Source organism: Somniosus microcephalus, unplaced genomic scaffold (genome assembly GCF_052327205.1).
Source record: "Somniosus microcephalus isolate GS21.2 unplaced genomic scaffold, FLI_Smic_1.0 unresolved_chr4, whole genome shotgun sequence".
NCBI classification, from domain to species: domain Eukaryota; kingdom Metazoa; phylum Chordata; class Chondrichthyes; order Squaliformes; family Somniosidae; genus Somniosus; species Somniosus microcephalus.
The window spans coordinates 20,819,518-20,844,365 of NW_028225182.1; the positions used below are offsets into that span (position 1 = coordinate 20,819,518).

A 24,848-nucleotide genomic window follows, 5' to 3' on the forward strand; every position below is an offset into this window, starting at 1 on the left:
TTATCCATATCTATTTCTCTTGTCCACTTCCCTCTGTAAAGAAATCCAGACCTAGAAACCTCTGAGGTTTCTGCGCTCCTCCAATTCTGGCTTCTTCCGCATCCACGAGATTAAACACTTCAGCATTGATGGCCCTGCCTTCAGCTACCTAGGCCCTATGCGCTGGATTTTTATCACTAATCTCTCCGCCTCTCCACCGATCTCTCCTCCTTTAAGATGCCTCTCAAAACATAGCTCTTTGACAAAGCTTTTGGTCACTTTTTTATTCGTTTATGGGATGTGGGCGTCGCTGGCAAGGCCAGCATTTATTGCCCATCCCAATTTGCCCTTGAGAAGGTAGTGGTGAGCCGCCTTTTTGAACCGCTGCAGACCGTGTGGTGATGGTACTCCCACAGTGCTGTTAGGGAGGGTGTTCCAGGATTTTAACCCAGTGACAATGAACGAACGGCGATATAATTCTATTCCGGATGGTGTGTGACTTGAAGGGGAACTTGGAGGTGGCGGTGTTCAAATGCACCTGCAGCCCTTGTCCTTCCAGGTGAAAGAAGTCGTGGGTTTGGGAGGTGCTGCCGAAGAAGCCTTGGCGAGTTGCTGCAGTGCATCTTGTAGATGGTACACACTGCAGCCACAGTACGCTGGTGGTGGAGGGAGTGAATGTTTAAGGTGGTGGATGGGGTGCCAATCAAGAGGGCTGTTTTGTCCTGGATGCTGTCCAGCTTCTTGAGTGTTGTTGGAGCTGCACTCATCCAGGCAAGTATTCCATCATACCCCTGACTTGTGCCTGGTAGATGGTGGAAAATATTTGGGAAGCCAGGTGTTGAGGCACTCACCGCAGAATGCTTAATCTCTGACCTGCTCGTGTTGCCACTGTATTTATTTGGTTGGTCCAGTTAAGCTTCTGGTGAATGGTGACACCCAGGATGTTGATGGTAGGGAATTCGGCGATGGTAATGCCATTGAATGTCAAGGGGCAGTAGTTAGACTCTCGCTTGTTGGGGATAGTCATTGCCTGGCATTTCTGTGGTGCGAATGTTACCTGCCACTTATCAGCACAAGCCTAAACGTCGTCCAGGTCTTGTGTAGTCATCAGCTAACATCCACATTTCTGACCTTATGTTGAAGGGAAGGTCATTGATGAAGCAGCTGAAGATGGTTGGGCTGAGGACGCTGCCCTCAGGAACTCCTGCAGCGATGTCCTGGTGCTATGATGATTGACCTTCAAACACCACAAACATCTTCCTTTGTTCTAGGTATGACTCCAGCAAGTGGAAAGAGTTCCCCCATTCCTATTGATGTCAGCTTAACTAGGGTTGCTTCATGCCACACTCGGTCAAATGCTGCCTTGAGGTCAAGGGCAGTCACTCTCACCTCACCGCTGGAATTCCGCTCCTTTGTCCATGTTTGGACCAAGGCTGTGATGAGTTCAGGAGCCTAGTGGTCTTGACGTAGCCGAAACTGGGCACCCAGTGCCTGGTTTGCTTTTGTATAGCCTTATTATATTATGTTTTGATATGTTACATTAAGTCATGCCATGGCAGAGGTGTCAGGCAGGGCTCAGTGGGTTGAAGACCCACTCCGGAGACTTGAGGACATAATCTAAGCAGACACTGCAGTCCAGTACTGAAGGAGAGCTCCACTATTGGAGCTGCCACCTTTTAATTGAATCGTTTGCCCGAGGCCGTGTCTGCTCTCTCAGGTGAATGTAGCGATCCCACAGTACAATTTTGTAGAAGAGCAGGGGAGTTCTCCCAAATGTACTGGCCAGTATTTTCCCTCAGCCAACATCGCTGAAATTGATTACCTGGTCATGTATCTCAATGCTATTTGTGGGAACGTGCTGTGTGCAAATTGGATCCCTTTTTTCCTACATTACAACAGTGACTGCAGTTTAAAAGTACTTCATTGGCTGTAAAGCGCTTTGGGCAGTCCTGGGGGTCGTGAAAGGCGCTATCTAAATGTAAATGTTTCTTTATTTCATTTTTGCTCTGCTAAGCTTCGTGCTTGGATCGAAGCCACATGTTCATTGTCAGTTTCTTCTTAAAATCGTGGATTTAAAAGGCATAAAGCTGATGAAGAAAGGAGCCGTGGATTTTTGTTGTTAAGGTATTGATTACTCAATCTGCCCAAAAAAGACCTAAACTGCTGTGGAACCATTTTACCTGGGTTGTTGAAATGCATCTTCCCTGTCCCTGCAACAGCTGAGATATAATATTAGAGTTTAATTACTGAGTTAATATGACTCGGAAGTGATAAGGTCAAACCTGGAAATTCAATGGTGAATTGATGAAAGAGCAGTGAGGGGAGATCTGAAATCGTATTTTAGTAACAGTTTCAGCCTTTGTACTAATTTGTTTCTAAAGAAACCAATGTCTGCATGATACATTTATTATCTGAACATATTGTCCGTTGAGGCTCATTCGTAGTCTGTTTGTGCAGATCCCTTTCAGCAATTTACAAGCAGCTTAATTGCTCCTCTGGGGATTTCCTGCAGTTATAAGTATCATCCCTTGGATGTGCAGCTTTGTTGTGTTCCTGCATTTGTTCAATTCGACACCAGCAGACACTGGCGCATTTTGCAAAAATGTATGCATCGTTTATTGACCTGATCTACGCTTTTTACTACCCTCTCCTCGCGGCTATAGGACTTCCTGGTGAGTGAGGATCCGAGGTTATTATTTATTTGAATCACAGTTAAACTGGATTACTGCTGTTTCTGGGTATCCGATAATTCACCATGTTTATTTTGATGTTTTTTGGTCAGTTGTCTATTTACTGTCAGCAGGTAAATGAACAGTTCGCCATTACTGTATGTGCTAATCTTGCCTGATTTGGTATTACATCCCCCTTGCTTTAGGACACTCTCGCTGCACAGCGAGACTTGGGGGGTCAGGTTTTTCTGCCTAGAACTGTTCCTCTTGTAGTCGTGAACCTCAAAGCAGTTGTGACATGTTCTGCTATTGGAGCATTCAAGTTAGGTGAAGGAGATATCTGGAGCATAACCCACAGTAGGACAGGACAATCAGATCCAATATAGAGGGACAGCGAGTTCAAACATCACAGTAGCAACCAAATCAACAACAGTTTGCTACTTAGTGCCTTTATGTTACCAGTGGGTATCGCTTTCTGTACACTTGTGGAAAATGCACTTCATCAATCAATCCTAAAATCAATATTAAATTGAAAGGCTCTAATCCCAACGCTGACAGTAAAGTGCCATGTATAACAGGGAATGGCAGATATAAATCCAGAGTTTCCAGGATCAGCACAGGAATTCTACACCTCAACCACGAGTCCCCGAAAGAGGCTGATGAAAATAATAATAACACAGCTAATGGGGTGATTTTGACCATGGGCAGAAATCCTGGCAGCTCACCTCTCGTCTCGTACACCTTGCCAAAACTCAAGGATGGACGTCACTAAGAAATGGACAATGATTGACATCGATTTCCGACCAGAGGTGAGAACATTCCTGCAGCCGTCCAGTTTCTCAGAAACATCATTCCAGAGTAATCAAGGCAACTTCTGGCAAATAACATCCAGAGTTGTGGGGAAAGATCCCTGGGCATATTGTATTTACATTCTGTAAGTAATACAATAATGCTGTTCTTATTGGTCCATAGACATCCATAACAGTTGAACTTCCAAATAATCAAAAAATTGTCATAAATGGCGAAGAAATTGAAAAGTGGTGTCCTAAATATAATTGTAATTTCGAAATGTGTGCCATATGCCGGACTGCCAAGATCTCCCCTGCTTAATGCCTCTGCCAAAACCCCCATTAAATGCAGAATGACAACTGGCAAACTGTGGCCAGTCGTTCATTCCCTGTGGTCGGGGTCTCCTCCCTCACCAAGACGTTACATTCTGGGGGTCAAATTGTTGCTCCTGTAGCAGTATACAGGCTACTGTTAATGGATATCCTTTAATGGCCTGTCTTCGCTATAATATTAAAACACCTATCAATTGGATGGCTCTGTTCCACTCTTCCAATACTATATTACCCTGGTGAATCGGTAATATCAGAAGCTGTGTCAGATGAAGCAGCAATCAGAATGATCTGAGAGGAGATGGCCGTCTAAATCCTGGAGCCGTGTCCGGTTGTCGAGCTGGGGGGAACAGTTATTAAACGAGTTATCCCGCGAAATTTCCAGGTTCTGCCTGATGATCAAATGTGGGCCAGTTGCAGAGTGCAGCGCTTGAGATTGACAGCAGGGCCCTGATCTACGGGGTTGTTGGTCAAAGAGGAACAACATTTCTCTGGATATTCCTTGGTGTGACTTTCAGTATTTGAGGGACTGCAGAAAACTTTATTTTTAACTTGGGAAAGTGGAATTGTATCCAATTCTGGGCCCCACCCTTTACAAATGAAGTCAATGCCTTGGAGAGGAATAATAAGAGATTTACCAGAATGCTACACGGGATGAGTGGCACCTTATGTGGCGAGAGTGGAGAAGCGGGGGTTTAATCCTCAGAGCAGGGAAAGTAATAGTGATGTTCAAAATTATGTGGGGTTTTGATAGAGTAAATAAGGAGAATCAGTTTCCACTGGAAGGAGCCTCGGTAAACAGAGGAACATAGGAACAGGACAAGGTAATTTCGCTCCTCCAGCATGTTCCATCATTCAGTGGCTGATCATTGAACCAACTCCATATAACCGCTTTTTCCTTATATTCCTCAATATCTTTAGTTAACTAAAATCTATTAATCACAGACTTAAAATTAACAATTCACCCAGCATCAGCTGCCATTTGTGCTGCTCTGCAGAAAGCAGGATTAAACGGAGGGGACTTGAACAGAAAGCTTTTGTTGGGAAAGAGTGGGAATTTCTGGTAAGTATTGGGTAAGTGAAAACTGCAAAAATTTAAACTTAGTTTAAGATTTTCATTTTAACATAGAGCTTTAAAACTTTAAATACTCTAGTTAACAGAAGCTGAGTGCAAGTGGCAGTTAACTGTCAGTCAGATGCAAGTGCTTGTCTTCAATAGGCGCTAATCACCAGGAGCAGGGGAGTTGAATCGTCAATGTTTTATAAGCATATTAAGGGCAAGAGGATAACCAGGGAAAGAGTAGGGCCCATTCGGGACCAAAGTAGCGATCTGTGTGTAGAGCCGGAAGATGTAGGTGAGGTTTGAAATGAATATTTTGCATTTGTGTTCACTATGGAGAAGGATGATGTAGGCATAGAAATCAGGTAGGGGGTTTGTGATATACTTGAACAAATTAGTATTGGAGGGAGGAGGGACTCGCGGTTTTAGCAGGCTTAAAAGAGGTTCAATCCTCAGGTCCAGATGCGATGTATCCCAGGCTGCTATGTGAGGCAAGGGGGGTGATTGCAGGGGCTCTGACACAAATTTTCAGAACCGCTCTGGTCAAAGGGAAGGCACCAGAGGACTGGAGAACAGCTAATGTAGCACCATTATTCGAGAAGGGTAGTAGGGATAAACCAGGGAATTACAGGCCAGTGAGCCTAACATCAGTGGTAGGGAAGTTATTGGAAAAAATTCTGAGGGATAGAATTAGTCTCCACTTGGAGGCAAGGATTAATCAAGGATAGTCAGCTTGGCTTTGTCAGGGGGAGATCGTCTGACCAATTGATTGAATTTTTCGAGGGGGTGACTAGGTATGTGGATGAGGACAGTGCAGTTGATGTGGTCTACATGGACTTCAGTAAGGCCATTGACAAAGTCCCACATGGGAGACTGGTCAAGAAGGTAAGAGCCCATGGGATCAAGGGAAATTTGGCACATTGGATTCAAAATTGGCTTAGTGGCAGGAGGCAGAGGGTGATGGTCGAAGGTTGTTTTTGTGACTGGAAGCCTGTGTCCAGTGGTGAACCGCAGGGATCGGTGCAGGGTCCTTTGCTGTTTGTAGTGTATATTAATGATTTAGATATGAATGTAGGAGGTATGATCAGTTAGTTCGCAGATGACACAAAAATTGGTGGAGTGGTAAACAGCGAGAAGGGAAGCCTCAGGCAACAGGACGATATAGATAGGTTGGTCAGATGGGCAGAACAGTGGCAAATGGAATTTAACCTTGAAAATTGTGAGGTGATGCATTTTGGGAGGACTAACAAGGCAAGGGAATACACAATGAATGGTTGGACCCTAGGAAGGACAGAGGATCAGAGGGACCTTGGTGTGCATGCACATAGATTCCTGAAGGCAGCAGGACAGGTAGATAAGGTGGTTAAAAAGACCTATGTGATTCTTGCCTTCATTAGCCAAGGCATAGAATATAAGAGCAGAGAGGTTATGATGGAGCTGTACAAAACGCTAGTTAGGCCACAGCTGGAATACTGTGTGCCGTTCTGGTCACCACACTCTAGGAAGGATGTGATTGCTTTGGAGAGGGTGCAGAGGAGATTCACCAGGATGTTACCTGGGCTGGAGCGCTTCAGCTGTGAAGAGAGACTGGACAGGCTGGGGTTGTTTTCCTTAGAGCAGGGAAGGTTGAGGGGAGACCTGATTGAGGTGTACAAAATTATGAAGGGCATAGATAGGGTAGATAGAAAGGAACTTTTCCCCTGAGTAGAGGGGTCAATAACAAGGGGGCATAGATTCAAGGTAAGGGGCAGGAGGTTTAGAGGGGATCTGAGGAAAACCTTTTACACCCAGACGGTGGTTGGAATCTGAAACTCAATGCCTGAAAGGCTGGTAGAGTCAGGAACCCTCACAACATTCTAGAAGCATTTAGATGAGCACCTGAAATGCCATAGCATACAAGGCTACGGACTAAGTGCTAGAAAATGGGATAGTGTGCCTTCCACAATCCTGTGTACCATCTCTTGCCCTTCCACAATCCTGTGTACCATCTCTTGCCCTTCCACAATCCTGTGTACCATCTCTTGCCCTTCCACAATCCCGTGTACCATCTCTTGCCCTGCCACAATCCCGTGTACCATGTCTCGCCCTTCCACAATCCCGTGTACCATCTCTTGCCCTTCCACATTTCCGTGTACCATCTCTTGCCCATCCAGAATCCCGTGTACCATCTCTTGCCCTTCCACAATCCTGTGTGCCATCTCTTGCCCTTCCAAAATCCCGTGTACAATCTCTTGTCCTTCCACAATCCTGTGTACCATCTATTGCCCTTCCACAATCCCGTGTACCATCTCTTGCCCTTCCACAAACCTGTGTACCATCTCTAGCCCTTCCACAATCCTGTGTACCATCACTTGCCCTTCCACAATCCCGTGTACCATCTCTTGCCCTTCCACAATCCCGTGTAACATCCCTTGCCCTTCCACAATCCTGCGTACCATCTCTTGCCCTTCCACAATCCCGTGTACAATCTCTTGCCCTTCCACAACCCCGTGTACCATCTCTTGCCCTTCCACAATCCTGTGTACCATCTCTTGCCCTTCCAGAATTCTGTGTACCATCTCTTGCCCTTCCACAATCCTGTGTACCATCTCTTGCCCTTCCACAATCCCGTGTACCATCTCTTGCCCTTCCACAACCCCGTGTACCATCTCTTGCCCTTCCACAATCCTGTGTACCATCTCTTGCCCTTCCAGAATCCTGTGCACCATCTCTTGCCCTTCCACAATCCTGTGTACCATCTCTTGCCCTTCCAAAATCCCGTGTACCATCTCTTGCCCTTCCACAATCCCGTGTATCATCTATTGCCATTCCACAATCCTGTGTACCATCTCTTGCCCTTCCACAATCCTGTGTACCATCTCTAGCCCTTCCACAATACTGTGTACCATCTCTTGCCCTTCCACAATCCCGTGTACCATCTCTTGCCCTTCCACAATCCCGTGAACCATCTCTTGCCCTTCCACAATCCCGTGTACCATCTCTTGCCCTTCCACAATCCCATGTACCATCTATTGCTCTTGCACAACCCTGTGTACCATCTCTTGCACTTCCACAATCCTGTGTACCACCTCTTGCCCTTCCACAATCACATGTACCATCTATTGCTCTTCCACAATACTGTGTACCATCTCTAGACCTTCGACAATACTGTGTACCATCTCTTGCCCTTCCACAATCCCGTGTACCATCTCTTGCCCTTCCACAATCCCGTGAACCATCTCTTGCCCTTCCACAATCCCGTGTACCATCTCTTGCCCTTCCACAATCCCATGTACCATCTATTGCTCTTGCACAATCCTGTGTACCATCTCTTGCACTTCCACAATCCTGTGTACCATCACTTGACCTTCCAAAATACCATGTACCATCTCTTGCCATTCCACAATCCCGTGTACCATCTCTTGACCTTCCACAGTCCCGTGTAACATCTCTTGCCCTTCCACAATCCAGTGTACCATCTTTTGCCCTTCCACAATCCTGTGTACCATCTCTTGCCCTTCCACAATCCCGTGTACCATCTCTTGCCCTTCCACAATCCCGTGTACCATCTCTTGCCCTTCCACAATAACGTGTACCATCTCTTGCCCTTCCACAATCCCATGTACCATCTCTTGCTCTTGCACAATCCTGTGTACCATCTCTTGCCCTTCCACAATCCCGTGTACCATCTCTTGCCCTTCCACAATCCCATGTACCATCTCTTGCTCTTGCACAATCCTGTGTACCATCTCTTGCCCTTCCACAATCCCGTGTACCATCTCTTGCCCTTCCACAATCCCGTGAACCATCTCTTGCCCTTCCACAATCCCGTGTACCATCTCTTGCCCTTCCACAATCCCATGTACCATCTATTGCTCTTGCACAACCCTGTGTACCATCTCTTGCACTTCCACAATCCTGTGTACCACCTCTTGCCCTTCCACAATCACATGTACCATCTATTGCTCTTCCACAATACTGTGTACCATCTCTAGACCTTCGACAATACTGTGTACCATCTCTTGCCCTTCCACAATCCCGTGTACCATCTCTTGCCCTTCCACAATCCCGTGAACCATCTCTTGCCCTTCCACAATCCCGTGTACCATCTCTTGCCCTTCCACAATCCCATGTACCATCTATTGCTCTTGCACAATCCTGTGTACCATCTCTTGCACTTCCACAATCCTGTGTACCATCACTTGACCTTCCAAAATACCATGTACCATCTCTTGCCATTCCGCAATCCCGTGTACCATCTCTTGACCTTCCACAATCCCGTGTAACATCTCTTGCCCTTCCACAATCCAGTGTACCATCTTTTGCCCTTCCACAATCCTGTGTACCATCTCTTGCCCTTCCACAATCCCGTGTACCATCTCTTGCCCTTCCACAATCCCGTGTCCCATCTCTTGCCCTTCCACAATAACGTGTACCATCTCTTGCCCTTCCACAATCCCATGTACCATCTCTTGCTCTTGCACAATCCTGTGTACCATCTCTTGCCCTTCCACAATCCCGTGTACCATCTCTTGCCCTTCCACAATCCCATGTACCATCTATTGCTCTTGCACAATCCTGTGTACCATCTCTTGCACTTCCACAATCCTGTGTACCATCACTTGACCTTCCAAAATACCATGTACCATCTCTTGCCATTCCACAATCCCGTGTACCATCTCTTGACCTTCCACAATCCCGTGTAACATCTCTTGCCCTTCCACAATCCAGTGTACCATCTTTTGCCCTTCCACAATCCTGTGTACCATCTCTTGCCCTTCCACAATCCAGTGTACCATCTCTTGCCCTTCCACAATCCCGTGTACCATCTCTTGCCCTTCCACAATAACGTGTACCATCTCTTGCCCTTCCACAATCCCATGTACCATCTCTTGCTCTTGCACAATCCTGTGTACCATCTCTTGCCCTTCCACAATCCCGTGTACCATCACTTGACCTTCCACAATACCATGTACCATCTCTTGCCCTTCCACAATCCCGTGTACCATCTCTTGACCTTCCACAATCCCGTGTAACATCTCTTGCCCTTCCACAATCCCGTGTACCATCTCTTGCCCTTCCACAATCCTGTGTACCATCTCTTGCCCTTCCACAATCCCGTGTACCATCTCTTCCCCTTCCACAATCCCGTGTACCATCTCTTCCCCTTCCACAATCCCGTGTACCAACTCTAGCCCTGCCACAATCCCGTGTACCATCTCTTGCCCTTCCACAATCCCGTGTACCATCTCTTGCCCTTCCACAATCCTGTGTACCATCTCTTGCCCTTCCACAATCCTGTGTACCATCTCTTGCACTTCCACAATCCTGTGTACCATCACTTGCCCTTCCACAATCCTGTGTACCATCTCTTGCCGTTCTGCAATCCTGTGTACCTTCTCTTGCCCTTCCACAATCCTGTGTACTATCTCTTGCCCTTCCACAGTCCTGTGTACCATCTCTTGCTCTTCCACAATCCTGTCTACCATCTCTTGCCCTTCCACAATCCTGTGTAGCATCTCTTGCCCTTCCACAATCCTGTGTACCATCTCTTGCCCCTCCACAATCCTGTGTACCATCTCTTGCCCTTCCACAATCCTGTGTACCATCTCTTGCCCTTCCACAATCCCGTGTACCATCTCTTGCCCTTCCACAATCCCATGTACCATCTATTGCTCTTGCACAATCCTGTGTACCATCTCTTGCACTTCCACAATCCTGTGTACCATCACTTGACCTTCCACAATACCATGTACCATCTCTTGCCCTTCCACAATCCCGTGTACCATCCCTTGACCTTCCACAATCCCGTGTAACAACTCTTGCCCTTCCACAATCCAGTGTACCATCTTTTGCCCTTCCACAATCCTGTGCACCATCTCTTGCCCTTCCACAATCCCGTGTACCATCTCTTGCCCTTCCACAATCCCGTGTACCATCTCTTGCCCTTCCACAATACCGTGTACCATCTCTTGCCCTTCCACAATCCCATGTACCATCTATTGCTCTTGCACAATCCTGTGTACCATCTCTTGCCCTTCCACAATCCCGTGTACCATCTCTTGCCCTTCCACAATCCCGTGTACCATCTCTTGACCTTCCACAATCCCGTGTAACATCTCTTGCCCTTCCACAATCCCGTGTACCATCTCTTGCACTTCCACAATCCTGTGTACCATCTCTTGCCCTTCCACAATCCCGTGTACCATCTCTTCCCCTTCCACAATCCCGTGTACCATCTCTTCCCCTTCCACAATCCCGTGTACCAACTCCAGCCCTGCCACAATCCCGTGTAGCATCTCTTGCCCTTCCACAATCCCGTGTACCATTCCTTGCCCTTCCACAATCCTGTGTACCATCTCTTGCACTTCCACAATCCTGTGTACCATCTCTTGCCCTTCCACAATCCTGTGTACCATCACTTGCCCTTTCACAATCCTGTGTACCATCTCTTGCCCTTCCACAAACCTGTGTACCTTCTCTTGCCCTTCCACAATCCTGTGTACTATCTCTTGCCCTTCCACAGTCCTGTGTCCCATCTCTTGCTCTTCCACAATCCTGTGTACCATCTCTTGCCCTTCCACAATCCTGTGTACCATCTCTTGCCCTTCCACAATCCTGTGTACCATCTCGTGCACTTCCACAATCCTGTGTACCACCTCTTGCCCTTCCACAATCCTGTGTACCATCTCTTACCCTTCCACAATCCTGTGTACCATCTCTTACCCTTCCAAATCCTGTGTACCATCTCTTGCCCTTCCACAATCCTGTGTACCATCACTTGCCCTTCCACAATCCCGTGTACCATCTCTTGCCCTTCTGCAATCCTGTGTACCTTCTCTTGCCCTTCCACAATCCCGTGCACCATCTCTTGCCCTTCCGCAATCCTGTGTACCATCTCTTGCCCTTCCACAATCCTGTGTACCATCTCTTACCCTTCCGCAATCCTGTGTACCATCTCTTGCTCTTCCACAATCCTGTGTACCATCTCTTGCCCTTCCACAATCCTGTGTACCATCTCGTGCCCTTCCACAATCCTGTGTACCACCTCTTGCCCTTCCACAATCCTGTGTACCATCTCTTGCCCTTCCACAATCCTGTGTACCATCTCTTGCCCTTCCACAATCATGTGTACCATCTCTTGCTCTTCCACAATCCCGTGTACCATCTCTTGCCCTTCCACAATCCTGTGTACCATCTCTTGCCCTTCCACAATTCTGTGTACCATCTCTTGCCCTTCCACAATTCTGTGTACCATCTCTTGCCCTTCCACAATCCTGTGTACCATCTCTTGCCCTTCCACAATCCTGTGTACCATCTCTTGCCCTTCCACAATCCTGTGTACCATCTCTTGCCCTTCCACAATCCTGTGTACAATCTCTTGCCCTTCCACAATCCCGCGTACCATCTCTTGCCCTTCCACAATCCTGTGTATCATCTCTTGCCCTTCCACAATCCTGTCTACCATCTCTTGCCCTTCCACAATCCTGTTTACCATCTCTTGCCCTTCCACAATCCTGTGTACCATCTGTTGCCATTCCACAAGCCTGTGTACAATCTCTTGCCCTTCCACAATCCCGTGTACCATCTCTTGCCCTTCCACAATCCGGTGTACCATCTCTTGCCCTTCCACAATCCCGTGTACCATCTCTTGCCCTTCCGCAAGCCTGTGTACTATCTCTTGCCCTTCCGCAATCCTGTGTACCATCTCTTGCTCTTCCACAATCCTGTTTACAATCTCTTGCCCTTCCACAATCCTGTGTACCATCTCTTGCCCTTCCACAGTCCTGTGTACCATCTCTTGCCCTTCCACAGCCCTGTGTACCATCTCTTGCCCTTCCACAATCCTGTGTACCATCTCTTGCCCTTCCACAATCCCGTGTACCATCTCTTGCCCTTCCACAATCCTGTGTACTATCTCTTGCCCTTCCACAATCCTGTGTACCATGTCTTGCCCATCCACAATCCCGTGTACCATCTCCTGCCCTTCAACAATCCCGTGTACCATCTCTTGCACTTCTGCAATCCTGTGTACCATCTCTTGCCCTTCCGCAATCCTGTGTACGATCTCTTGCCCTTCCGCAATCCTGTGTACCATCTCTTGCCCTTCCACAATCCTGTGTACCATCTCTTGCCCTTCCACAATCCTGTGTACCATCTCTTGCCATTCCACAATCCTGTGTACCACCTCTTGCCCTTCCACAATCCTGTGTACCATCTCTTGCCCTTCCACAATCCTGTGTACCAACTCTTGCCCTTCCACAATCCTGTGTACCATCTCTTGCCCTTCCACAATCCTGTGTACCATCTCTTGCCCTTCCACAATCCTGTGTACCATCTCTTGCCCTTCCACAATCCTGTGTACCATCTCTTGCCCTTCCACAATCCTGTGTACCATCTCTTGCCCTTCCAAAATCCTGTGTACCGTCTCTTGCCCTTCCGCAATCCTGTGTACCATCTCTTACCCTTTCACAATCCCGTGTACCTTCTCTTGCCCTTCCACAATCCTGTGTACCATCTCTTCCACTTCCACAATCCCGTGTACCTTCTGTTGCCATTCCACAATCCTTTGTACCATCTCTTGCCCTTCCACAATCCCGTGTACCATCTCTTGCCCTTCCACAACCCCGTGTACCATCTCTTGCCCTTCCACAATCCTGTGTACCATCTCTTGCCCTTCCAGAATCCTGTGCACCATCTCTTGCCCTTCCACAATCCTGTGTACCATCTCTTGCCCTTCCAAAATCCCGTGTACCATCTCTAGCCCTTCCACAATCCCGTGTACCATCTATTTCCATTCCACAATCCCGTGTACCATCTCTTGCCTTTCCACAATCCTGTGTACCATCTCTAGCCCTTCCACAATACTGTGTACCATCTCTTGCCCTTCCACAATCCCGTGTACCATCTCTTGCCCTTCCACAATCCCGTGAACCATCTCTTGCCCTTCCACAATCCCGTGTACCATCTCTTGCCCTTCCACAATCCCATGTACCATCTATTGCTCTTGCACAATCCTGTGTACCATCTCTTGCACTTCCACAATCCTGTGTACCACCTCTTGCCCTTCCACAATCACATGTACCATCTATTGCTCTTCCACAATACTGTGTACCATCTCTAGACCTTCGACAATACTGTGTAACATCTCTTGCCCTTCCACAATCCCGTGTACCATCTCTTGCCCTTCCACAATCCCGTGAACCATCTCTTGCCCTTCCACAATCCCGTGTACCATCTCTTGCCCTTCCACAATCCCATGTACCATCTATTGCTCTTGCACAATCCTGTGTACCATCTCTTGCACTTCCACAATCCTGTGTACCATCACTTGACCTTCCAAAATACCATGTACCATCTCTTGCCATTCCACAATCCCGTGTACCATCTCTTGACATTCCACAATCCCGTGTAACATCTCTTGCCTTTCCACAATCCAGTGTACCATATTTTGCCCTTCCACAATCCTGTGTACCATCTCTTGCCCTTCCACAATCCCGTGTAACATCTCTTGCCCTTCCACAATCCCGTGTACCATCTCTTGCCCTTCCACAATACCGTGTACCATCTCTTGCCCTTCCACAATCCCATGTACCATCTCTTGCTCTTGCACAATCCTGTGTACCATCTCTTGCCCTTCCACAATCCCGTGTACCATCACTTGACCTTCCACAATACCATGTACCATCTCTTGCCCTTCCACAATCCCGTGTACCATCTCTTGAATTTCCACAATCCCGTGTAACATCTCTTGCCCTTCCACAATCCCGTGTACCATCTCTTGCCCTTCCACAATCCTGTGTACCATCTCTTGCCCTTCCACAATCCCGTGTACCATCTCTTCCCCTTCCACAATCCCGTGTACCATCTCTTCCCCTTCCACAATCCCGTGTACCAACTCTAGCCCTGCCACAATCCCGTGTACCATCTCTTGCCCTTCCACAATCCCGTGTACCATCTCTTGCCCTTCCACAATCCTGTGTACCATCTCTTGCCCTTCCGCAATCCTGTGTACCATCTCTTGCCCTTCCACAATCCTGTGTACCATCACTTGCCCTTCCACAATCCTGTGTACCATCTCTTGCCCTTCTGCAATCCTGTGTACCTTCTCTTGCCCTTCCACAATCCCATGTACCATCTCTTCCCCTTCCACAATCCCGTGTACCAACTCCAGCCCTGCCACAATCCCGTGTAGCATCTCTTGCCCTTCCACAATCCCGTGTACCATCTCTTGCCCTTCCACAATCCTGTGTACCATCTCTTGCCCTTCCACAATCCTGTGTACCATCTCTTGCCCTTCCACAATCCCGTGTAGCATCTCTTGCCCTTCCACAATCCCGTGTACCATCTCTTGCCCTTCCACAATCCTGTGTACCATCTCTTGCCCTTCCACAATCCTGTGTACCATCTCTTGCCCTTCCACAATCCTGTGTACCATCACTTGCCCTTTCACAATCCTGTGTACCATCTCTTGACCTTCCACAATCCTGTGTACTTTCTCTTGCCCTTCCACAATCCTGTGTACTATCTCTTGCCCTTCCACAGTCCTGTGTCCCATCTCTTGCTCTTCCACAATCCTGTGTACCATCTCTTGCCCTTCCACAATCCTGTGTACCATCTCTTGCCCTTCCACAATCCTGTGTACCATCTCGTGCCCTTCCACAATCCTGTGTACCACCTCTTGCCCTTCCACAATCCTGTGTACCATCTCTTACCCTTCCGCAATCCTGTGTACCATCTCTTACCCTTCCACAATCCTGTGTACCATCTCTTGCCCTTCCACAAACCTGTGTACTATCACTTGCCCTTCCACAATCCCGTGTACCATCTCTTGCCCTTCTGCAATCCTGTGTACCTTCTCTTGCCCTTCCACAATCCCGTGCACCATCTCTTGCCCTTCCGCAATCCTGTGTACCATCTCTTGCCCTTCCACAATCCTGTGTACCATCTCTTACCCTTCCGCAATCCTGTGTACCATCTCTTGCTCTTCCACAATCCTGTGTACCATCTCTTGCCCTTCCACAATCCTGTGTACCATCTCGTGCCCTTCCACAATCCTGTGTACCACCTCTTGCCCTTCCACAATCCTGTGTACCATCTCTTGCCCTTCCACAATCCTGTGTACCATCTCTTGCCCTTCCACAATCATGTGTACCATCTCTTGCTCTTCCACAATCCCGTGTACCATCTCTTGCCCTTCCACAATCCTGTGTACCATCTCTTGCCCTTCCACAATTCTGTGTACCATCTCTTGCCCTTCCACAATTCTGTGTACCATCTCTTGCCCTTCCACAATCCTGTGTACCATCTCTTGCCCTTCCACAATCCTGTGTACCATCTCTTGCCCTTCCACAATCCTGTGTACCATCTCTTGCCCTTCCACAATCCTGTGTACAATCTCTTGCCCTTCCACAATCCCGCGTACCATCTCTTGCCCTTCCACAATCCTGTGTATCATCTCTTGCCCTTCCACAATCCTGTGTACCATCTCTTGCCCTTCCACAATCCTGTGTACCATCTCTTGCCCTTCCACAATCCTGTGTACCATCTGTTGCCATTCCGCAAGCCTGTGTACAATCTCTTGCCCTTCCACAATCCCGTGTACCATCTCTTGCCCTTCCACAATCCTGTGTACCATCTCTTGCCCTTCCACAATCCCGTGTACCATCTCTTGCCCTTCCGCAAGCCTGTGTACTATCTCTTGCCCTTCCGCAATCCTGTGTACCATCTCTTGCTCTTCCACAATCCTGTTTACAATCTCTTGCCCTTCCACAATCCTGTGTACCATCTCTTGCCCTTCCACAGTCCTGTGTACCATCTCTTGCCCTTCCACAGCCCTGTGTACCATCTCTTGCCCTTCCACAATCCTGTGTACCATCTCTTGCCCTTCCACATTCCCGTGTACCATCTCTTGCCCTTCCACAATCCTGTGTACTATCTCTTGCCCTTCCACAATCCTGTGTACCATCTCTTGCCCTTCCACAGCCCTGTGTACCATCTCTTGCCCATCCACAATCCCGTGTACCATCTCCTGCCCTTAAACAATCCCGTGTACCATCTCTTGCACTTCTGCAATCCTGTGTACCATCTCTTGCCCTTCCGCAATCCTGTGTACGATCTCTTGCCCTTCCGCAATCCTGTGTACCATCTCTTGCCCTTCCACAATCCTGTGTACCATCTCTTGCCCTTCCACAATCCTGTGTACCATCTCTTGCCCTTCCACAATCCTGTGTACCACCTCTTGCCCTTCCACAATCCTGTGTACCATCTCTTGCCCTTCCACAATCCTGTGTACCAACTCTTGCCCTTCCACAATCCTGTGTACCATCTCTTGCCCTTCCACAATCCTGTGTACCATCTCTTGCACTTCCACAATCCTGTGTACCATCTCTTGCCCTTCCACAATCCTGTGTACCATCTCTTGCCCTTCCACAATCCTGTGTACCATCTCTTGCCCTTCCAAAATCCTGTGTACCGTCTCTTGCCCTTCCACAATCCTGTGTGCCATCTCTTACCCTTTCACAATCCCGTGTACCTTCTCTTGCCCTTCCACAATCCTGTGTACCATCTCTTGCACTTCCACAATCCCGTGTACCTTCTGTTGCCATTCCACAATCCTGTGTACCATCTCTTGCCCTTCCACAATCCCGTGTACCATCTCTTGCCCTTCCACAACCCCGTGTACCATCTCTTGCCCTTCCACAATCCTGTGTACCATCTCTTGCCCTTCCAGAATCCTGTGCACCATCTCTTGCCCTTCCACAATCCTGTGTACCATCTCTTGCCCTTCCAAAATCCCGTGTACCATCTCTTGCCCTTCCACAATCCCGTGTACCATCTATTTCCATTCCACAATCCCGTGTACCATCTCTTGCCCTTCCACAATCTTGTGTACCATCTCTAGCCCTTCCACAATACTGTGTACCATCTCTTGCCCTTCCACAATCCCGTGTACCATCTCTTGCCCTTCCACAATCCCGTGAACCATCTCTTGCCCTTCCACAATCCCGTGTACCATCTCTTGCCCTTCCACAATCCCATGTACCATCTATTGCTCTTGCACAATCCTGTGTACCATCTCTTGCACTTCCACAATCCTGTGTACCACCTCTTGCCCTTCCACAATCACATGTACCATCTATTGCTCTTCCACAATACTGTGTACCATCTCTAGACCTTCGACAATACTGTGTACCATCTCTTGCCCTTCCACAATCCCGTGTACCATCTCTTGCCCTTCCACAATCCCGTGAACCATCTCTTGCCCTTCCACAATCCCGTGTACCATCTCTTGCCCTTCCACAATCCCATGTACCATCTATTGCTCTTGCACAATCCTGTGTACCATCTCTTGCACTTCCACAATCCTGTGTACCATCACTTGACCTTCCAAAATACCATGTACCATCTCTTGCCATTCCACAATCCCGTGTACCATCTCTTGACATTCCACAATCCCGTGTAACATCTCTTGCCCTTCCACAATCCAGTGTACCATATTTTGCCCTTCCACAATCCTGTGTACCATCTCTTGCCCTTCCACAATCCCGTGTAACATCTCTTGCCCTTCCACAATCCCGTGTACCATCTCTTGCCCTTCCACAATACCGTGTACCATCTCTTGCCCTTCCACAATCCCATGTACCATCTCTTGCTCTTGCACAATCCTGTGTACCATCTCTTGCCCTTCCACAATCCCGTGTACCATCACTTGACCTTCCACAATACCATGTACCATCTCTTGCCCTTCCACAATCCCGTGTACCATCTCTTGAATTTCCACAATCCCGTGTAACATCTCTTGCCCTTCCACAATCCCGTGTACCATCTCTTGCCCTTCCACAATCCTGTGTACCATCTCTTGCCCTTCCACAATCCCGTGTACCATCTCTTCCCCTTCCACAATCCCGTGTACCATCTCTTCCCCTTCCACAATCCCGTGTACCAACTCTAGCCCTGCCACAATCCCGTGTACCATCTCTTGCCCTTCCACAATCCCGTGTACCATCTCTTGCCCTTCCACAATCCTGTGTACCATCTCTTGCCCTTCCGCAATCCTGTGTACCATCTCTTGCCCTTCCACAATCCTGTGTACCATCACTTGCCCTTCCACAATCCTGTGTACCATCTCTTGCCCTTCTGCAATCCTGTGTACCTTCTCTTGCCCTTCCACAATCCTGTGTACTATCTCTTGCCCTTCCACAGTCCTGTGTACCATCTCTTGCTCTTCCACAATCCTGTGTACCATCTCTTGCCCTTCCACAATCCTGTGTACCATCTCTTGCCCTTCCACAATCCTGTGTACCATCTCTTGCCCCTCCACAATCCTGTGTACCATCACTTGCCCTTCCACAATCCTGTGTACCATCTCTTGCCCTTCCACAATCCTGTGTACCATCTCTTACCATTCCACAATCCTGTGTACCATCTCTTGCCCCTCCACAATCCTGTGTACCATCATTTGCCCTTCCACAATCCCGTGTACCATCTCTTGCCCTTCTGCAATCATGTGTACCATCTCTTGCCCTTCCACAATCCCGTGCACCATCTCTTGCCCTTCCGCAATCCTTTGTACCATCTCTTGCCCTTCCACAATCCTGTGTACCATCTCTTGCCCTTCCACAATCCTGTGTACCATCTCTTGCCCTTCCACAATCCCGTGTACCATCTCTTGCCCTTCCACAATCCCATGTACCATCTATTGCTCTTGCACAATCCTGTGTACCATCTCTTGCACTTCCACAATCCTGTGTACCATCACTTGACCTTCCACAACACCATGTACCATCTCTTGCCCTTCCACAATCCCGTGTACCATCCCTGGACCTTCCACAATCCCGTGTAACAACTCTTGCCCTTCCACAATCCAGTGTACCATCTTTTGCCCTTCCACAATCCTGTGCACCATCTCTTGCCCTTCCACAATCCCGTGTTCCATCTCTTGCCCTTCCACAATCCCGTGTACCATCTCTTGCCCTTCCACAATACCGTGTACCATCTCTTGCCCTTCCACAATCCCATGTACCATCTATTGCTCTTGCACAATCCTGTGTACCATCTCTTGCCCTTCCACAATCCCGTGTACCATCACTTGACCTTTCACAATCCCGTGTAACATCTCTTGCCCTTCCACAATCCCGTGTACCATCTCTTGCCCTTCCACAATCCTGTGTACCATCTCTTGCCCTTCCACAATCCCGTGTACGATCTCTTCCCCTGCCACAATCCCGTGTACCATCTCTTCCCCTTCCACAATCCCGTGTACCAACTCCAGCCCTGCCACAATCCCGTGTAGCATCTCTTGCCCTTCCACAATCCCGTGTACCATCTCTTGCCCTTCCACAATCCTGTGTACCATCTCTTGCCCTTCCAGAATCCTGTGTACCATCTCTTGCCCTTCCACAATCCTGTGTACCTTCTCTTGCCCTTCCACAATCCTGTGTACTATCTCTTGCCCTTCCACAGTCCTGTGTCCCATCTCTTGCTCTTCCACAATCCTGTGTACCATCTCTTGCCCTTCCACAATCCTGTGTACCATCTCTTGCCCTTCCACAATCCTGTGTACCATCTCGTGCCCTTCCACAATCCTGTGTACCACCTCTTGCCCTTCCACAATCCTGTGTACCATCTCTTGCCCTTCCACAATCCTGTGTACTATCTCTTACCCTTCCACAATCCTGTGTACCATCTCTTGCCCTTCCACAATCCTGTGTACCATCACTTGCCCTTCCACAATCCCGTGTACCATCTCTTGCCCTTCTGCAATCCTGTGTACCTTCTCTTGCCCTTCCACAATCCCGTGTACCATCTCTTGCCCTTCCGCAATCCTCTGTACCATCTCTTGCCCTTCCACAATCCTGTGTACCATCTCTTACCCTTCCGCAATCCTGTGTACCATCTCTTGCTCTTCCACAATCCTGTGTACCATCTCTTGCCCTTCCACAATCCTGTGTACCATCTCGTGCCCTTCCACAATCCTGTGTACCACCTCTTGCCCTTCCACAATCCTGTGTACCATCTCTTGCCCTTCCACAATCCTGTGTACCATCTCTTGCCCTTCCACAATCATGTGTACCATCTCTTGCTCTTCCACAATCCCGTGTACCATCTCTTGCCCTTCCACAATCCTGTGTACCATCTCTTGCCCTTCCACAATTCTGTGTACCATCTCTTGCCCTTCCACAATTCTGTGTACCATCTCTTGCCCTTCCACAATCCTGTGTACCATCTCTTGCCCTTCCACAATCCTGTGTACCATCTCTTGCCCTTCCACAATCCTGTGTACCATCTCTTGCCCTTCCACAATCCTGTGTACAATCTCTTGCCCTTCCACAATCCCGCGTACCATCTCTTGCCCTTCCACAATCCTGTGTACCATCTCTTGCCGTTCCACAATCCTGTGTACCATCTCTTGCCCTTCCACAATCCTGTGTACCATCTCTTGCCCTTCCACAATCCTGTGTAACATCTTTTGCCATATCGCAAGCCTGTGTACAATCTCTTGCCCTTCCACAATCCCGTGTACCATCTCTTGCCCTTCCACAATCCTGTGTACCATCTCTTGCCCTTCCACAATCCCGTGTACCATCTCTTGCCCTTCCGCAAGCCTGTGTACTATCTCTTGCCCTTCCGCAATCCTGTGTACCATCTCTTGCTCTTCCACAATCCTGTTTACAATCTCTTGCCCTTCCACAATCCTGTGTACCATCTCTTGCCCTTCCACAGTCCTGTGTACCATCTCTTGCCCTTCCACAGCCCTGTGTACCATCTCTTGCCCTTCCACAATCCTGTGTACCATCTCTTGCCCTTCCACAATCCCGTGTACCATCTCTTTCCCTTCCACAATCCTGTGTACTATCTCTTGCCCTTCCACAATCCTGTGTGCCATGTCTTGCCCATCCACAATCCCGTGTACCATCTCCTGCCCTTCAACAATCCCGTGTACCATCTCTTGCCCTTCCACAATCCCGTGTACCATCTCTTGCCCTTCCGCAAGCCTGTGTACTATCTCTTGCCCTTCCGCAATCCTGTGTATCATCTCTTGCTCTTCCACAATCCTGTTTACAATCTCTTGCCCTTCCACAATCCTGTGTACCATCTCTTGCCCTTCCACAGTCCTGTGTACCATCTCTTGCCCTTCCACAGCCCTGTGTACCATCTCTTGCCCTTCCACAATCCTGTGTACCATCTCTTTCCCTTCCACAATCCCGTGTACCATCTCTTGCCCTTCCACAATCCTGTGTACTATCTCTTGCCCTTCCACAATCCTGTGTACCATGTCTTGCCCATCCACAATCCCGTGTACCATCTCCTGCCCTTCAACAATCCCGTGTACCATCTCTTGCACTTCTGCAATCCTGTGTACCATCTCTTGCCCTTCCGCAATCCTGTGTACGATCTCTTGCCCTTCCGCAATCCTGTGTACCATCTCTTGCCCTTCCACAATCCTGTGTACCATCTCTTGCCCTTCCACAATCCTGTGTACCATCTCTTGCCCTTCCACAATCCTGTGTACCACCTCTTGCCATTCCACAATCCTGTGTACCATCTCTTGCCCTTCCACAATCCTGTGTACCAACTCTTGCCCTTCCACAATCCTGTGTACCATCTCTTGCCCTTCCACAATCCTGTGTACCATCTCTTGCCATTCCACAATCCTGTGTACCATCTCTTGCCCTTCCACAATCCTGTGTACCATCTCTTGCCCTTCCACAATCCTGTGTACCATCTCTTGCCCTTCCAAAATCCTGTGTATCGTCTCTTGCCCTTCCACAATCCTGTGTACCATCTCTTACCCTTTCACAATCCCGTGTACCTTCTCTTGCCCTTCCACAATCCTGTGTACCATCTCTTGCACTTCCACAATCCCGTGTACCTTCTGTTGCCATTCCACAATCCTGTGTACCATCTCTTGCCCTTCCACAATCCTGTGTACCATCTCTTGCCCTTCCACAATCCTGTGTACAATCTCTTGCCCTTCCACAATCCCGCGTACCATCTCTTGCCCTTCCACAATCCTGTGTATCATCTCTTGCCCTTCCACAATCCTGTGTACCATCTCTTGCCCTTCCACAATCCTGTGTACCATCTCTTGCCCTTCCACAATCCTGTGTACCATCTGTTGCCATTCCGCAAGCCTGTGTACAATCTCTTGCCCTTCCACAATCCCGTGTACCATCTCTTGCCCTTCCACAATCCTGTGTACCATCTCTTGCCCTTCCACAATCCCGTGTACCATCTCTTGCCCTTCCGCAAGCCTGTGTACTATCTCTTGCCCTTCCGCAATCCTGTGTACCATCTCTTGCTCTTCCACAATCCTGTTTACAATCTCTTGCCCTTCCACAATCCTGTGTACCATCTCTTGCCCTTCCACAGTCCTGTGTACCATCTCTTGCCCTTCCACAGCCCTGTGTACCATCTCTTGCCCTTCCACAATCCTGTGTACCATCTCTTGCCCTTCCACATTCCCGTGTACCATCTCTTTCCCTTCCACAATCCTGTGTACTATCTCTTGCCCTTCCACAATCCTGTGTACCATATCTTGCCCATCCACAATCCCGTGTACCATCTCCTGCCCTTAAACAATCCCGTGTACCATCTCTTGCACTTCTGCAATCCTGTGTACCATCTCTTGCCCTTCCGCAATCCTGTGTACGATCTCTTGCCCTTCCGCAATCCTGTGTACCATCTCTTGCCCTTCCACAATCCTGTGTACCATCTCTTGCCCTTCCACAATCCTGTGTACCATCTCTTGCCCTTCCACAATCCTGTGTACCACCTCTTGCCCTTCCACAATCCTGTGTACCATCTCTTGCCCTTCCACAATCCTGTGTACCAACTCTTGCCCTTCCACAATCCTGTGTACCATCTCTTGCCCTTCCACAATCCTGTGTACCATCTCTTGCCCTTCCACAATCCTGTGTACCATCTCTTGCCCTTCCACAATCCTGTGTACCATCTCTTGCCCTTCCACAATCCTGTGTACCATCTCTTGCCCTTCCAAAATCCTGTGTACCGTCTCTTGCCCTTCCACAATCCTGTGTACCATCTCTTATCCTTTCACAATCCCGTGTACCTTCTCTTGCCCTTCCACAATCCTGTGTACCATCTCTTGCACTTCCACAATCCCGTGTACCTTCTGTTGCCATTCCACAATCCTGTGTACCATCTCTTGCCCTTCCACAATCCCGTGTACCATCTCTTGCCCTTCCACAACCCCGTGTACCATCTCTTGCCCTTCCACAATCCTGTGTACCATCTCTTGCCCTTCCAGAATCCTGTGCACCATCTCTTGCCCTTCCACAATCCTGTGTACCATCTCTTGCCCTTCCAAAATCCCGTGTACCATCTCTTGCCCTTCCACAATCCCGTGTACCATCTATTTCCATTCCACAATCCCGTGTACCATCTCTTGCCCTTCCACAATCTTGTGTACCATCTCTAGCCCTTCCACAATACTGTGTACCATCTCTTGCCCTTCCACAATCCCGTGTACCATCTCTTGCCCTTCCACAATCCCGTGAACCATCTCTTGCCCTTCCACAATCCCGTGTACCATCTCTTGCCCTTCCACAATCCCATGTACCATCTATTGCTCTTGCACAATCCTGTGTACCATCTCTTGCACTTCCACAATCCTGTGTACCACCTCTTGCCCTTCCACAATCACATGTACCATCTATTGCTCTTCCACAATACTGTGTACCATCTCTAGACCTTCGACAATACTGTGTACCATCTCTTGCCCTTCCACAATCCCGTGTACCATCTCTTGCCCTTCCACAATCCCGTGAACCATCTCTTGCCCTTCCACAATCCCGTGTACCATCTCTTGCCCTTCCACAATCCCATGTACCATCTATTGCTCTTGCACAATCCTGTGTACCATCTCTTGCACTTCCACAATCCTGTGTACCATCACTTGACCTTCCAAAATACCATGTACCATCTCTTGCCATTCCACAATCCCGTGTACCATCTCTTGACATTCCACAATCCCGTGTAACATCTCTTGCCCTTCCACAATCCAGTGTACCATATTTT

General features: G+C 48.6%; 1 protein-coding gene across 1 annotated transcript in view; it reads left to right on the top strand.

The window, feature by feature from the left end:
* Window positions 1-2,581: 2,581 nt before the first annotated feature.
* The window catches only part of LOC147090022 (putative G protein-coupled receptor 139), a 37,583-nt gene continuing 15,316 nt past the window's right edge, over window positions 2,582-24,848 (top strand). Inside the window, exon 1 of the mRNA XM_085977026.1 lies at window positions 2,582-2,651. Within this exon, the coding sequence (XP_085833152.1) occupies window positions 2,582-2,651 (70 nt within the window). The remainder of the gene's footprint in view (window positions 2,652-24,848) is intronic.